This window comes from Corythoichthys intestinalis, chromosome 18, assembly GCF_030265065.1.
Source record: "Corythoichthys intestinalis isolate RoL2023-P3 chromosome 18, ASM3026506v1, whole genome shotgun sequence".
In the NCBI taxonomy this organism is placed as follows: Eukaryota; Metazoa; Chordata; class Actinopteri; order Syngnathiformes; family Syngnathidae; genus Corythoichthys; species Corythoichthys intestinalis.
The window spans coordinates 44,590,541-44,605,304 of NC_080412.1; the positions used below are offsets into that span (position 1 = coordinate 44,590,541).

At 37.8% G+C, this 14,764-nt stretch overlaps 1 protein-coding gene across 1 annotated transcript in view; it reads left to right on the top strand.

The window, feature by feature from the left end:
- The window catches only part of nectin3b (nectin cell adhesion molecule 3b), a 67,552-nt gene that overhangs the window by 50,246 nt on the left and 2,542 nt on the right, over positions 1 to 14,764 (top strand). Inside the window, exons 6-7 of the mRNA XM_057820846.1 lie at positions 9,784 to 9,928; positions 14,626 to 14,728. Of these exons, the coding sequence (XP_057676829.1) occupies positions 9,784 to 9,928; positions 14,626 to 14,728 (248 nt within the window). The remainder of the gene's footprint in view (positions 1 to 9,783; positions 9,929 to 14,625; positions 14,729 to 14,764) is intronic.

Here is a 14,764-nt window from a genome sequence, read left to right on the forward strand (position 1 = left end):
TGTTAAAAAGCTTTAAAAAAACTATGAATTAGTTAAAACGGCAACTCTTTCACATTCAGAAACACTAAAAGAAATAAAAAAACAATGTGGTGGTCAGTAAATGTTACTTTTATAGAGCAAGTGCAGGGAAATATATATGGAATCACTCCATTTTGACTAGTTAGCTTGATGTGGTTATTGTACATTGTAACAACAGTTCATATAAATAACTGCTCAGAAAAAGCAATTTATAAGCAGTTACTCATTACTTGAGTATTCCTTTCACCAAATACTTTTTTACTTGTACTCGAGTACATTTTACTTTAGTAATATTTTGAAGTAAGGCAAGGCAAGGCAAATTTATTTATATAGCACAATTCAACACAAGGCAATTCAAAGTGCTTTACATCACATGAAAACCATAAAAATCACATTTAAATCAACACAACGTAAAAACCAAGACAAAAGATCGCATTTAATCACAGAATAAAAATAAATAAATAAAAATAAAACAAAAATAGAAATAAAGCAAAAACTACTACTAATAATCATTGAAATCAGCAATGGAGATAAGCACAAGAGGAATAGAAGGCAGGTAGATTGAAATATATAGACAGTTATGGATATGCAGTGCTAAACAAAAGCGTTTTTAGCCCTGATTTAAATGAGCTAACGGTTTGAGCATACTTCAGACCTTCGGGTAACTTGTTCCAGAGGTGAGGAGCATAATAACTAAATGCTGCCTCACCCTGCTTGGTTCTTGTTCTTGGAACATGCAGAAGACCCGTTCCAGACGACCTTAAGGGTCTAGATGTCTCATAGGAATCTAACAAGTCAAGCATGTATTTTGGTCCAAGGCCATTAAGTGTTTTGTAGACGAGCAGTAGTATTTTATAGTCTATCCTTTGACTCACTGGAAGCCAGTGTAGCGATTTCAAAACCGGTGTAATGTGGTCCAGCTTCCTTGTATTTGTGAGGACTCTGGCTGCAGCATTCTGTACTAGCTGCAGCTTCCTGACTGATTTTTTAACAAGACCTGTAAATATACCGTTGCAGTAGTCCAATCTGCTGAAAACGAATGCATGCATAAGTTTTTCCATGTCTTGTTGAGTCAGAAGCCCCTTAATTCTGGTTATATTTTTTAGGTGGTAATAAGCGGATTTAGTGACGGACTTTAGATGGCTATCAAATTTTAGGTCTGAGTCAATAATTACGCCAAGGTTTCTGACTACTCGCTACGCTACTCTTACTTGAGTACAATTTTTGGCTACTCTACCCACCTCTGATGGTGAGTGATTAACATGACTATATGAATGTCTCTACATAGAGAATTTCCAAATAGCCTCAATGGGAAAATATTGCCTCTTGATACGAAAGGCGAAAATACAGTATGCCTGCTACTCGCAGCTCCGAGAGTTTACTGAACGTAGCTGCTCTGCCATTGGCTATTGCCTAGCATTCCTGGAATTCAATTGGCTAAGAGGGACCGCTACTATATGTGTGGAGAGACCGCGAGAACCGAAAATGGTATTTGCCAAGTGGCATTTTTTTGCCATGTGGCAAAATGGATTTTGCCATGTGGCTTTTTATTTGCCATGTGGCAAAATGGATTTTGACGTGGCATTTTTTTGTCATGTAGCAAATTGGATTTTGACACGTGGCATTTTTTTTGCCATGTGGCTAAGCAGATTTTGCCATGTGGCAAAATTGATTTTGCCATGCGGCATTTTGTTTTTTGCCATGTGGCAAAATGGATCTTGCCATATAGTATTTTTTTCTTTGCCATGTGGCAAAATTTATTTTGTCATTTTGCCAGGTGGCAAAATGGATTTTGCCAGGTGGCAAAATGGATTTTGACATGTTGCAAAGCGGATTTTGACATGTGGCATTGCTTTTTTTTGTTTTGTTATTCTGCCATGTGGCAAAATGGATTTTGCCATGTAGCAAATTGGATTTTGACACGTGGCATTTTTTTTGCCATGTGGCTAAGCGGATTTTGCCATGTGGCTTTTTTTTTTTTTTTTTTTTTTTTTTACCATGTGGCAAAATAGATTTTGCCATGCGGCATTTTTTTTGCCATGTGGCAAAATGGATTTTGCCATATAGTATTTTTTCTTTGCCATGTGGCAAAATGGATTTTGCCATATAGCATTTTTTCTTTGCCATGTGGAAAAATGGATTTTGCCATATAGCATTTTTTCTTTGCCATGTGGCAAAATGGATTTTGCCATCTGGCATTTTTTTGACCAGGTGGCAAAATGGATTTTGCCAGGTGGCAAAATGGATTTTGCCAGGTGGCAAAGCGGATTTTGACATGTGGCATTGCTTTTTTTTGTTTTGTTATTCTGCCATGTGGCAAAATGGATTTTGCAATGTGGCAACATGGATTTTGCCATGTGGCATTTTTTTCTTTGCCACATGGCAAATACCAATTTTGGTTCTCGGCCCTGCTGTATGTGTGTATCCCAGCATGCTCTTCATTCTCCCCTCATGTTCCGACAGCCTTACATGAGTGTACAGTGGCCCCTCATTTTACGCGGTTAATGGGAATCAGAACCATTGACTTTTCTTTATATGAATTTAAAAATTAACTTTGCCGGTAAAATGTTGTCTATAAAAGTTGTAAAGCAATAAAACAAAAATGAACAAAATGAACAAAAAAAGATATTTTAATAATGGGTCAAAATTATATTTCGAACAGATCATGTGACTAGCACCTTAGATGCTCATTTGCTTTGCTTAGCCAAAACCATCCGAGGACCAAAGCAAGATGGATATACATAACTTTTTCAAGTCAAAACTTTCACTGCCAGTGTCTTGCCAATGTAGGTCCTCCCGTCAAAAATTGTATCCCCTGGCCACGGGAGCGCACACACAAACATTAGTTATTAGTTATGTCGACAACAGATATATATTTTGGACATCGACGTTTATTAAACCGGAGAAATTCCATACAGGACTTGGAATTACAGTAATACTAGTTATAGATCATCATACGAGTAAAACTTTTTTTTTTTACATTCAGTACGTATGTTACGTTATACGACAAAGAAAGAAAAAAAATATCAATTTTTTTTTTTTTTTTTTTTTTTTTGATGGATGGGCCATGTTTTAAAACCTCGTAGAAAACTACATTACCAAAACGTGGAAATCAAGCAAATCAGTGCAGCGCAGTGGCTCTGCCCAGGGGATACAATTTTTGATGGGGGTAACTACATTGGCACGACACCGGCGGGCGTACCATATTCAATGCACGACGATCTTGGTGAAAAGTATAGCTGTCCTAAGCAGCCTGATTTAGAATCCCCCTCAAGAATGATGGGAAACAAAAAATGCTCATTTTCAAGTTATTATAAATCTTCTTATAAGTTAATTTTATTGCTGACACTGCATTTTGGGGTCATCAACATGTTGTGCCCCACCCCAAAAGTCAAACTCCGCTTTTGTGTGAACATGTTTCACTGCCATTGACGGCGATAGACGATCACTGCCATCCCTCCCAGTAAAAATAGATTGGACGCCTATCGCAGCCAAAGAGTTGACGCTTTAAAATACATGTTTTAAAACCGCTGTTTTTTTGTTTTTGTTTTGTTTTTTACGCACAATTCCTATCTACACTACAGTATTTGACTAAAATCTTCTAATGGCATTTAATAGTTTTAGAGGGATATTATTTGCATACTGAAAAGGGATGAAAAGATGAAACTTGATTGCATTTAGCTAAATGGAAGCCCAAAATGACCTTTTGAACCGGACAGCAGCTGCTGCAGCTCTTGGTCTGTCACGCAGTGAAGGTCAGTCATCGTGCATTACGGCGGCAAGGTTGACGAGCTGCATTTTTAAAGGCGGTCCGATCAAGTGCGCTAGTCGAGGGGCTACGGAGGACGAGATGAAGGGCGCGTGGGGATGAGGAAGCTCCAAAGTCCACACTTGTCCGTGATGGAAACGGTATTTAAGATTCATTGCGGCACATTATCGATCCCTCCCCGCACCTACGCGGCTAAATCAACTGTAATTGACCCTTGTACGTGTACTTTTCCCTCCTGTCACCTTTCGTCCTCCGCCAGCCGTCTGTGTTGTACTCCCAGTTTTACAAAGTTGGGCTGCAGGCCTGTGACATGAATGCATCTTAATCACCGTTAAGTCTTAATCCCATCAGGCGTGGCGCATATGGTCTAACAAAGCTAATTCGGCAGACATTACAACATTATTTAAGCTCTGCGCACAATGGAGGCGGGGTCACTAGTGGTATATAGCAGGGGTGTCGAACTCTTTTTGGCCCAGTGCTTAATTTGTAAATCATAAGGTGCCGGAACACAAAGTACTGTACATATGACAGCATGGGAATGACTAGACGGGCACAGGTCTCGGAACATACGCAGAAAATGGTGCCGAAAAAAACTTGCAAATGCCCACTTGCCATGCTGTGTGGCTTACAAGCCTCAATTTCAGATAATATCCATGGTATAAATGTTAGGACAACAATTTACAATTATTTAGGCTATAATCAGCACAGCATGGGCAATTGCCCACATAACCACAGATGGGACTTGCAGTACACTGTCAGCAATTAGTTTCTCTGCAGGTCTAACTTGTAAAACATTTTTAAAAAATAAATAAATAAATAAATAAAAATAAACATATTACAATAAATACAAACCCATTCTTTTTCTATGTCGGGTGTGATTTGTTGGTCCAGCTTTTCAGTGCATCAACAAATCTTCGACTCTTTAAAATGACGTTGAATTTTTATAAAAAACATGCCATTCTTGGGATTTGTTTTTCAATTAATCGTAATTAATCGCAATTAATCGCAATTCAAACCATCTATAAAATAGGCCATATTTTTCTGTAAATTATTGTTGGAATGGAAAGATAAGACACAAGATGGATATATACATCCAACATACGGTACATAGGGACTGTATTTGTTCATTATAAAAATAAAACAACAAGATGGCATTAACATTCTGTTAAAGTGATCCATACTATAAAGACTTGTACTAACATTTATCTTTTAAGAACTACAAGTTATAGGAATTTTATAATAAAACCCCTCTTCATGTTTTCGTTTTAATAAAATTTGTAAAATTTTCAATCAAAAAATAAACTAGTAGCCCGCCATTGTTGATGTCAATAATTACTTACACAATGCTCATGAGTGCTGACGCCTATAAAATCAGTCGCACCCAAGCACCAGCAGAGGGCGGCAAAACTCCATAAAACACAATTAACGTGGGCATTTCACTGTACTGTCATTTAAATCTGTCTGAGCGGGGCATGTGCGTGAATTGCGTCAAATATTTTAACGGGATTAATTTAAAAAATTAATTACCGCCCCTTAACGTGATAATTTTGACAGCCCTGATATATATATATAATACAGTTGGCAGTGTATCAAATACTTGTTCTCCCCACTGTATATATAATATACACACTGCAGGCCAAAAGTATTGGCACCCTTGCAATTCTGTCAGATAATGCTCAATTTCTCCCAGAAAATGATTGCAATTACAAATGCTTTGGTAGTAATAGCTTGCAATGGAAAAAAAACCAAAAGAGAATTGGAAAAAAAAAAATGAAATCATTGTCATTCTACGCAAAACTAAAAATGGACTGGACAAATGTATTTGTCCACCCTCAGCCTAATACTTGGTAGCACAACCTTTAGAAGAAAAAAAAACTGCGAACAACCACTGCCAGTATCCATCATTGAGTTTCTTACAATGCTCTGAAGGAATTTTAGACCATTCTTCTTTGGCCAACTGCTGCAGGTCTCTGAGATTTGAAGGGTGCCATTTTCAGATCTCTCTGTTCTATGGGATTCAAGTCTGGACTCATTGCTGGCCACTTTAGAAGTCTCCAGTACTTTCTCTCAAACCATTTTCTAGTGCTTTTTGAATGTGTTTTGGGTCATTGTCCTGCTGGAAGACCCATGACCTCTGAAGAAGACCCTCCTTTCTCACACTGAGCCCTACATTATGCTGCAAAATTTTTTGGTAGTCTTCAGACTTCATAATGCCATGCACACGGTCAAGCAGTCTAGTGCCAGAGGCAGCAAAGCAGCCCCAAAACATCAGGGAACCTCCACCGTGTTTGACTTTGGGGACCGTGTTCTTTTCTTTGAAGGCCTCATTTTTTCCCCCTGTAAACTCTATGTTGATGCCTTTTCCCAAAAAAGCTCTATTTTTGTCTCATCTGACCAGAGAACACTCTTCCAAAACATTTTTGGCTTTCTTGGGTAAGTTTTGGCAGACTCCAGCCTGGCTTTTTTTATGTCGCTGGGTCAGAAGTGGGGTCTTCCTGGGTGTCCTACCATAGAGTCCCTTTTCATTCAGACGCCGACGGATAGTACGGGTTGACACAGTTGTACCCTTGGGCTGCAGGACAGTTTGAACTTGTTTGGATGTTAGTCCAGGTTCTTTATCCACCAATTTTTCGTTGAAATCTCTCGTCAATTTTCCTTTTCCGTCAACATCTAGGGAGGTTAGCCACAGTGCCGTGACTCCATTATCCCGTTCAGACTCAAGCTTGCAGTTCTATGATCAACTCGGCCTGTTCAATCCCCGTCACATCTTTAAAACACCGTTAAAAATGAAGTATTTGACATAGACATGACTCAAAAGATTTTAACCTCTCACCCAGTTTTTATTTGGCACCGAAGGACCACGAAAAACCAGATATGATCCTCTTAATTTCATAATAGGAACTTCGAAGGAACTATTCACTCTTCAACTATCCAAACTAGTAACTATTTTCTCCACGAGAGGGCACTCATGCTCTTTGGAAGAATAATTTTTTTTCTCTCGTTGGAATTCAGTTATTAGTATTTTTTTTGTATTTATTTGGCTTAATGCGGTTATGTAATGGGTTACACTTGCACTCCACCTTTTTTAATCCAAAACTCAAAACTCACCTATTCAGACTCACCTATCCATCATAATCCCTAATTTCTTTTTTTTTTTCCTGTTATTTTTTCTATTAGTATTTTTAATTTTTTAAGCTTTCTATATATATATATATATATATATATATTTTTTTTTTTTTTTTTTTTACTGTTTTTAGTCTTTAACTCTTTCACTCCCAGCCATTTTCACCAGAGCAAGGCCCTTCGCTCCCGGCCGTTTTTTCTGGATTTTGACTGATTTTGCAAGGCCCACAGAAAATTCTGTTCTATTGCTATATAAACTTTGAACCCACCAAAAGAAAGATTGGACTCTCTTCTTTCAGCAGAAAAAAAAGTAAGTTTGTATCTTTTTCCATTCTTTAGAAATCAGCATTAGAAAATAGCTTAGTTTGAGCAATTTTCCAATTTCTGATGAAAAAATGGAGAAAATGAGCTTTTTGTAAACGCATACATTTCAAACATAACTTTGACTTTAACAAAGCTATTTTTTGCATTAGTTACATCCCAAACATCTGAATAATGTTTTCCTTTTACAAAATACTATGAACAACCAGACAAATAGAGCTTTAGATAGAATAGTAACAATTTATTCACACACAACGACTGAGAGATGACGGTTTGTCGCCGAGATGACGCCGTTGTCGCCACGTCAGCTGTGTAAACTTTTCCCTCATCGTTGTCTGTCTCACAAAGATGGATTATTTTTGCATTTCTGCGGGGTCTGCTAGGCGAGCCGCTCCACGGGGGGTTTCACTCGTTTTGCACGATCGTCCAGCGCCTGGTGTCCCAGGCGTCCTCTCGTTGTTTTGTCCGGTCGGAGCGCCGCCTGGGCTCAATCCGCCAGCGCTTTGACAATGCTGGCCGGCCGTTCACTGCTGTTGAATCGGCTTGTCTAGTCTTCCAAAATGCGCTACTGCCCTCCAGTGGCCAGTTTTATTGCTTTAAAATTGGTTTGGAGCGTTTTTCTTTGTTTCTCAGATACAGCGGAAGCTATATGTGCTTCTTATAAAAAAAAAACGCAAAAGACGTATAAATACGGTTGTGGGACAGTTGAGCATTTAAAAATAAAACGTATTTATACGGTTCCGTGAGCAAATGAGTTAATTTAATTGTTTTTCAAATGAATGTACGGCGATCTTGAGTGCCAGAAAGGTGTCCTCAAATAAAATGCATGATTATATTACTGTATAATAACAGTTCATTGTTCTGAAAAAAATAATAAATAAAAAAATTACATGGTTTATACAAAAAAAAATAATCAAACATCGGAAGCAGTTACTCACAATGTTACTCAGTACTTGAGTATTCTTTCACTGAATACTTTTTTTTTTTTTTACATGTAACTAGATTTTTTGGGATTATTTTGAAGTAATGCTACTCTTACTTGAGTACAATTTTTACAAGTGCGTAGGTTTAGTGTTAATATTGGTAGAGACAATATAACAGCACAACCTGCATATACACTTTTTGCTGGGGACGGGACATTAATAAGACCAAACATATTTAGAAAATGGGGGTCAGGGCTACATTTCTCACTAATATGAACCTAATTAATTGATATCTGCATTAATAAAATCTGTATTGACCTATACAAAGTTTCACACTGGAAATTTATAATGTCTTAATCTCATCATTTTTGTTAAATCTAGTCAATCTTTTTTGAGTGTTAACAGATTAATGCGTCAGATTCTTCCATTTACTTTAAGTAAATATTACTACTTTGTTCGTATTGAGCCAATACTTCTAAAAAGTTGGTCATTTTTCACCAAAATCAAGAAAAAAATTTGTTCAAATAATGTTTTGAACAAAATTTATGACAGGTTTTTTCTTTTAAGATTAAATATACAAACTTTTTGCTTAAAATAAGTGTTAAGCTTTTAGGAAATCTAAGTGAGTAAAATCGACTTGAAGCACTGGAGCAGTAGCAAAATTAGTGAAGTGGTCCCCACCTCTACAAAACTGACGTCTTTTTACATTACTTACAGTGGCTGCTGCTGGAATCAGTGTAACTCTGAACATAATGAAAGTACTGTAATTCACTTAATAATGGTAGAGTCCAGGGCCGGCCCAGCCTATTCGCAGACTGTGCAGCTGCTTAGGGCCCCTGACCACTAGGGGGGCCCCAATCTGGCAATTGTTTAATTTATATTCTATTTTGTCTACTACAGTTTGCTTTATTTGACTTTTGTGAGTTTTGATACTTGATTACAAGCTTTAAAAAAAATAAAAGTTCTTCCTTAACTTTCTTTCCTCTTTTAGAAAAAGGTTTGGCGCTATCTACTGTAAGTACTGACAATCATTTGGGGTGAGGAGTTTGAAGTATGCAGTGCAACAAAATCTGATTAATATACAAAATATGGACGTATGGGTTGGATTGTATGTATTGGTTTCACAGTACACTGTGACGAGATGTTGGGCCAAAAATATGGGCCCCTTTGCATTATTTTGCTTAGGGCCCCCAAATGGCCTGGGCCGGCCCTGGTAGAGTCAATTATATCCTTACAAAATATAGAAAGACAAATCTAAATGACCTATATAACTGAAGTCATAATACAAATAAGGTTGCTTAAAAGTTGGTGGGGATATTTTGAGCATCCTGAAAAGTTGCGAGTGTTATGTCCCTATGCAAACCTACGCCCTTGAATTTTACGCAAATCTACCCACCTCTGGAAAAATGATACAGTACATATTTTTTCGCAAATGTAAAGATTGCCAGTGGTTTTAACTTAAAGATGAAATTAAACCTAAACGGGCCAAGTAACTATTTTTTGGTCATTAGAAAAAAAATGTTTTTCTATTTTTATTTTATTTTTAAACTTTAAATAAAAGTTTTTAACTCGGGGGGTGAGCTAATTGCTGTTGGTCCATTTTAAAATGTGTCTCTCTTCTCCTCCCAGAACAGTCTCAGGCTGAAAGGTCAAACTCCATCGCGGTGGCCGGGGCGGCGATCGGCGCCGTTTTGGCTCTGTTCCTCATCGCCGTCTTCGTCATCGTCCTCGTCACGGCCCGCAAGGCCCCGCCGGCGGCCTTTTCGGACAAAGTGTAAGTCAAAGAAATCTGACTCGACTAGAAACAAAAATGACGGATGGAAAATGATTCCCCTTGAGCCTTGGCCGAGGCCTGTCAGCGGCTTCTCATTCACCGCACGGGTGCCAAATAACACGACAGATAGTCTTCATTTGTGCACTCGCTGTCCCTCATCTGTACATTTATACACCGATTGTGCGTACTCATATAATGTAATCAGTCAGTGCTGTTTGTAGCCGTTTGTGGGTAAAAAGAGCAATTCAAGGTGGAAAGTGCATGTGTGACACTGCAGAAATGTGCATCATGCACTGCTGTAACTAAGTTAGCATCTTAAGCGTGACTGTCCCGGCGGGATGCCAGGGCGGGCCTCTACTTTCTCCTCCATCACACACAAGAGTGTGTAGCGCAGCATGAACTTGTATATTGAAAGAGAAAAACACTCGAGGTTGGAAGGATAATGTGTGCTGACTTTTTGATTCTGAACGTGGCCATGTTGCACTCCGACAACCATATCTCGATTTAATTGTTTGCTTCACTGCTCGATTTTTTTTTTTTTAAATAACAATATTAAGTCAGGAGGACTCAAAATTTTAAGTACAGTGGTACCTCTACTTACGAACGTCTTTACATTGCGTCTTGTGAAGAAAGAAATTTCAGGATACGAAAGGCTAAAATACAGTATGGGCGGCTACTCGCAGCTCTGAGTTTACTGAATGTAACATAATCATAGCTGCTCTGCCATTGGCTATTTCCTAGCATCACGAAGATAGACAGGGGGCACTGGAAGTCACTTACAGCAGGGGGTGCTGAGGTTCCTTTTAGAGCAGGGGTGTCCAAACTTTTTGCAAAGGGGACCAGATTTGGCGTGGTCAAAATGTGGGGGGCCGACCTTGGCTGGCGTCCTTTACCTCAAACAATATATTTAAGCAAAATTTAGCAAGCCATTCAGTGTGTCACATTTGCTTTATTATTTTTTTATTGAATAATTTCAACAATCTCGCAACTCGCCTTTGCGGCGTTCTCTTTCGACTCTCGGGCTCCTGCGAAATACTACTGCTGTGAAATTAAACTAGCTTCAAGTTGCTTCAATTTCTCGCTGCGTATCTTCCCTGTAATTTTGTCGTACATGTCAGCGTGTCTTGTTTGGTAATATCGCTTCACATTGAAATCTTTAAAAACAGCGACTGTCTCTTTGCAAATGAGGCAAGACACAGTTGTTGCGTATTTTAGTGAAGAAATAGTCCAATTTCCATCTACCCTTGAAGCGTCGGCCGTCACAGTCAACTTTTTTTTGTTGATTGTCGCCATTTTCGAAAATTGGAAGTAGAGGGTCACACGGAGTAATGTTGCTTAGCCCTTAAATACCTGCAACATGAAGCAATTATCAGAGAATCCCAAAATTTGAAAAATTAAGTCCTAATGAAACCTTTTTTTCAAATTTGTGAAAAGAAAAGTCAAAATGAATATGTGTAATAAGCGCTCTAATGTCTACAACCCATGCTAAATCATGTTTTTTTCTCATGGAACCTGCAGATGCATGTGTTGACTTGCATCCATAATTTTTTTTTTTTTTTTCTTCAAAAAGAAATGTCAAAATTCTAAATTAGTCTGAAAATCATGAAATTTTAGGTGTATCAAATGTGATACATTTGGCAATAAAGGGTTAAAGTGCTGCTGCCTTTTAGTGGGTAAATGAGGAGCAGCATTTCGTGTGTAAGCTACTTCATATGCTAGTTGCAGTACTGCTGACCAATTTATTAAGTCTGTGTGCGGGCCAGATGTTATTGATTTTATGACAGAGGCTGGGGGCCGGATGAAATTTGACCACGGGCCGCATTTGGCCCCCGGGCCGGACTTTGGACATGTCTGTTTTAGAGTTTCCCATCCAAAACAGCCGTTTCGGTCCAAATTTGTCATGCTTGCTCGTTTTCTCGTTACAAGGCGTGCACAATGGCAGTACACACGCATGCTGGATTGTTTATATACTACTACTTGGCTACTACAAAGACAGCATCCTATTTCACCTACAGTGTGTGTTAGTTTTCACATTGGAAATAAAAGCGCCTGTGTATTATAATGCAAATCCCAGCAGTTAAACGCACAATGAAACAAATGCAATGTGAGGCTGTGCTCGAGTGCGCTAGTGATTAGAGCAAGAGAGAGTTCACTGCTACACTCAGGTTTGGTTGCTCAATATTATTATGAAGTGTCGAGAGTTGGATTGTCTTTTGTGTATAAATGAGGCCAATTGTAATTTTTGTTGATTTGACGTTGCTACTTAGCAAGGAGCACTAAGCTAGTTAGCGATGATGCTAATCAGTGTGTTAAGTATCTGTTTGTACTGCGTTTTGGAGAAGCATATTAGCACTGGAGTTATTGTTAGATGATAAAGTTCTCATTTCTTTCAATTAGGGCTGTCAAAATTATCGCGTTAACGGGCGGTAATTAATTATTTTAATTAGTCACGTTAAAATATTTGACGCAATTAATGCACATGCCCCGCTCAGACAGATTTAAATGACAGTACAGTGAAATGCCCACTTGTTAACTGTGTTTTGTGGAGTTTTGCTGCTCTCTGCTGGCGCTTGGGTGCAACTGATTTTATAGGCTTCAGCACCCATGAGCATTGTGTAAGTAATTATTGACATCAACAATGGCGGGCTACTAGTTTATTTTTTTATTGAAAATTTTACAAATTTTATTAAAACGAAAACATTAAGAGGGGTTTTAATATAACATTTCTATAACTTGTACTAACATTTATCTTTTAAGGAACTACACGTCTTTCTATCCATGGATCACTTTAACAGAATGTGAATAATGTTAATGCCATCTTGTTGATTTATTGTTATGATAAACAAATACAGTCCTTATGTACCACATGTTGAATATATATATATCCATCTTGTGTTTTATCTTTCCATTCCAATCATAATTTACAGAAAAATATGGCATATTTTATAGATGGTTTGAATTGCGATTAATTGCGATTAATTACGATTAATTAATTTTTAAGCTGTAGTTAACTCGATTAGAAATTTTAATCGTTTGACAGCCCTACTTTCAATCAAAAATTAATCGTACAATTAATCAATTATAAAAAAAAATTAAAAAATTAGTTGCAGCCCTACTCATGACAGTGTCATGTCATAATTAATTATTACTAATTACTCATTTCCGCACTATAAGGCGCACCTGACTAGAAGCCGCCACCCACTGAATTTGGCACGAAAACGGCATTTGTTCATAGATATGCCGCAGTGGACTATAAGCTGTAGCTGTCTTCACTGTTTTATGGGATATATATTATGGGATATATATACTGTATATATATATATATATATATATATATATATATATATATATATATACGGGAATATATTAACCGGTAACACTTTATTTGACAGCCCCATCATACGACTGTCATAAGACCGAATGAACCACCATGGAGTTTTGAACCAATTGGCAGCAAAGCTTCATTTAGCCATCACTGCTCCCTTGGGGGAGACAGTCAATCTCTGCTGCCACCTACTGGCAAGACTGTTTTTGTCCAACATGCCTCCAAGCATGCATTGTAGCGCCACAGATGTAAATAACAATCAAAATTCATGTTCTGTGCTAATTATTTCTTCAGTTACTGTTCCAGTTGTTTCATTAATTGCTGGTTATGGTATTTGCTAACATTATACTGTATTTGACAGTGGCGCCATAAGACTGTCATTAGACAATCATAATTATGACATGACACTGTCATTAGCATTAATGAATGCTTATCACAGATGTCATTTAGTGCCAACCCCGCAATTATCTCATTTTTCAATGGGTATAAAAGATCAAAGCTGGACATAATTGGAGTTAGTGACATAATTTGCCAGATGACACTTAATGACATCTGTGTTAAGCATTCAGTAATGCCCATGATAGTGTCATGTCATAATTATGACTGTCTTATGACAGTCTTATGACGCCACTGTCAAATAAAGTGTTACCTATTAACCCAAATAAATCAACAAATAAGCCGGCCAAGCCGGTAACACTTTATAATAACTATCCGTTTTACTAGTTAATAGATCATTAGTAAACTGTTGATAAATGATTTATTGTTGATTTGTGAAGTATTTGTTAACCGTTTGTTAAGCATTTACAGGGTGTTCTTAACCTGAAACAGTTTGTGTAGAAACGTTTCAAGTTTTTGTGTGTAACATTTGGCATTTCTATCTTTTCAGGTTAAGAAATGCCGTTCACTTCAAAAGAAAAGTTATTTTGATAACGCATTTTGCAGGCAGCGCTCATGTTGCACATTTATGAAAATGTGCCATAGAACCAACAAATATTTGTACTATTCTTTGCATATTTAACCAATAGAACTGATGACCTTCAACATAAAATGTATATAGTTTTATTAAGATCCATCAACTAGCATGGGCATTTAGAATGGGGTCAACCATATTGGAACACCCTGTAAATGCTTAACAAACTGTTAACAAATACTTCATAAATCAACAATAAATCATTTATCAACAGTTTACTAATGATCTATTAACTAGTAAAACGGATAGTTATTATAAAGTATTACCAATAAGCCTTACTGGACCATAAATTGCAGGATTCAAAATGAAGGAAAAAGTAGCAGCTTATCGTCTGAAAATTACGGTAATGTGTTGCCAGACTTTTCAAAGTGTTGATACATTTCTTGATTCCATCCTGTTCAGGATTGACCTTCCACCCACACACAAGCCACCTCCTCCCTACTCCGAGCGAGCCCCAAATCTTCCCTCTGGTGTCCACGTGTCCCAGGTGGCTTGGCTGTCTCAGGTAAAACACAACTTCTTCATCCGCCGGCACTTTGGA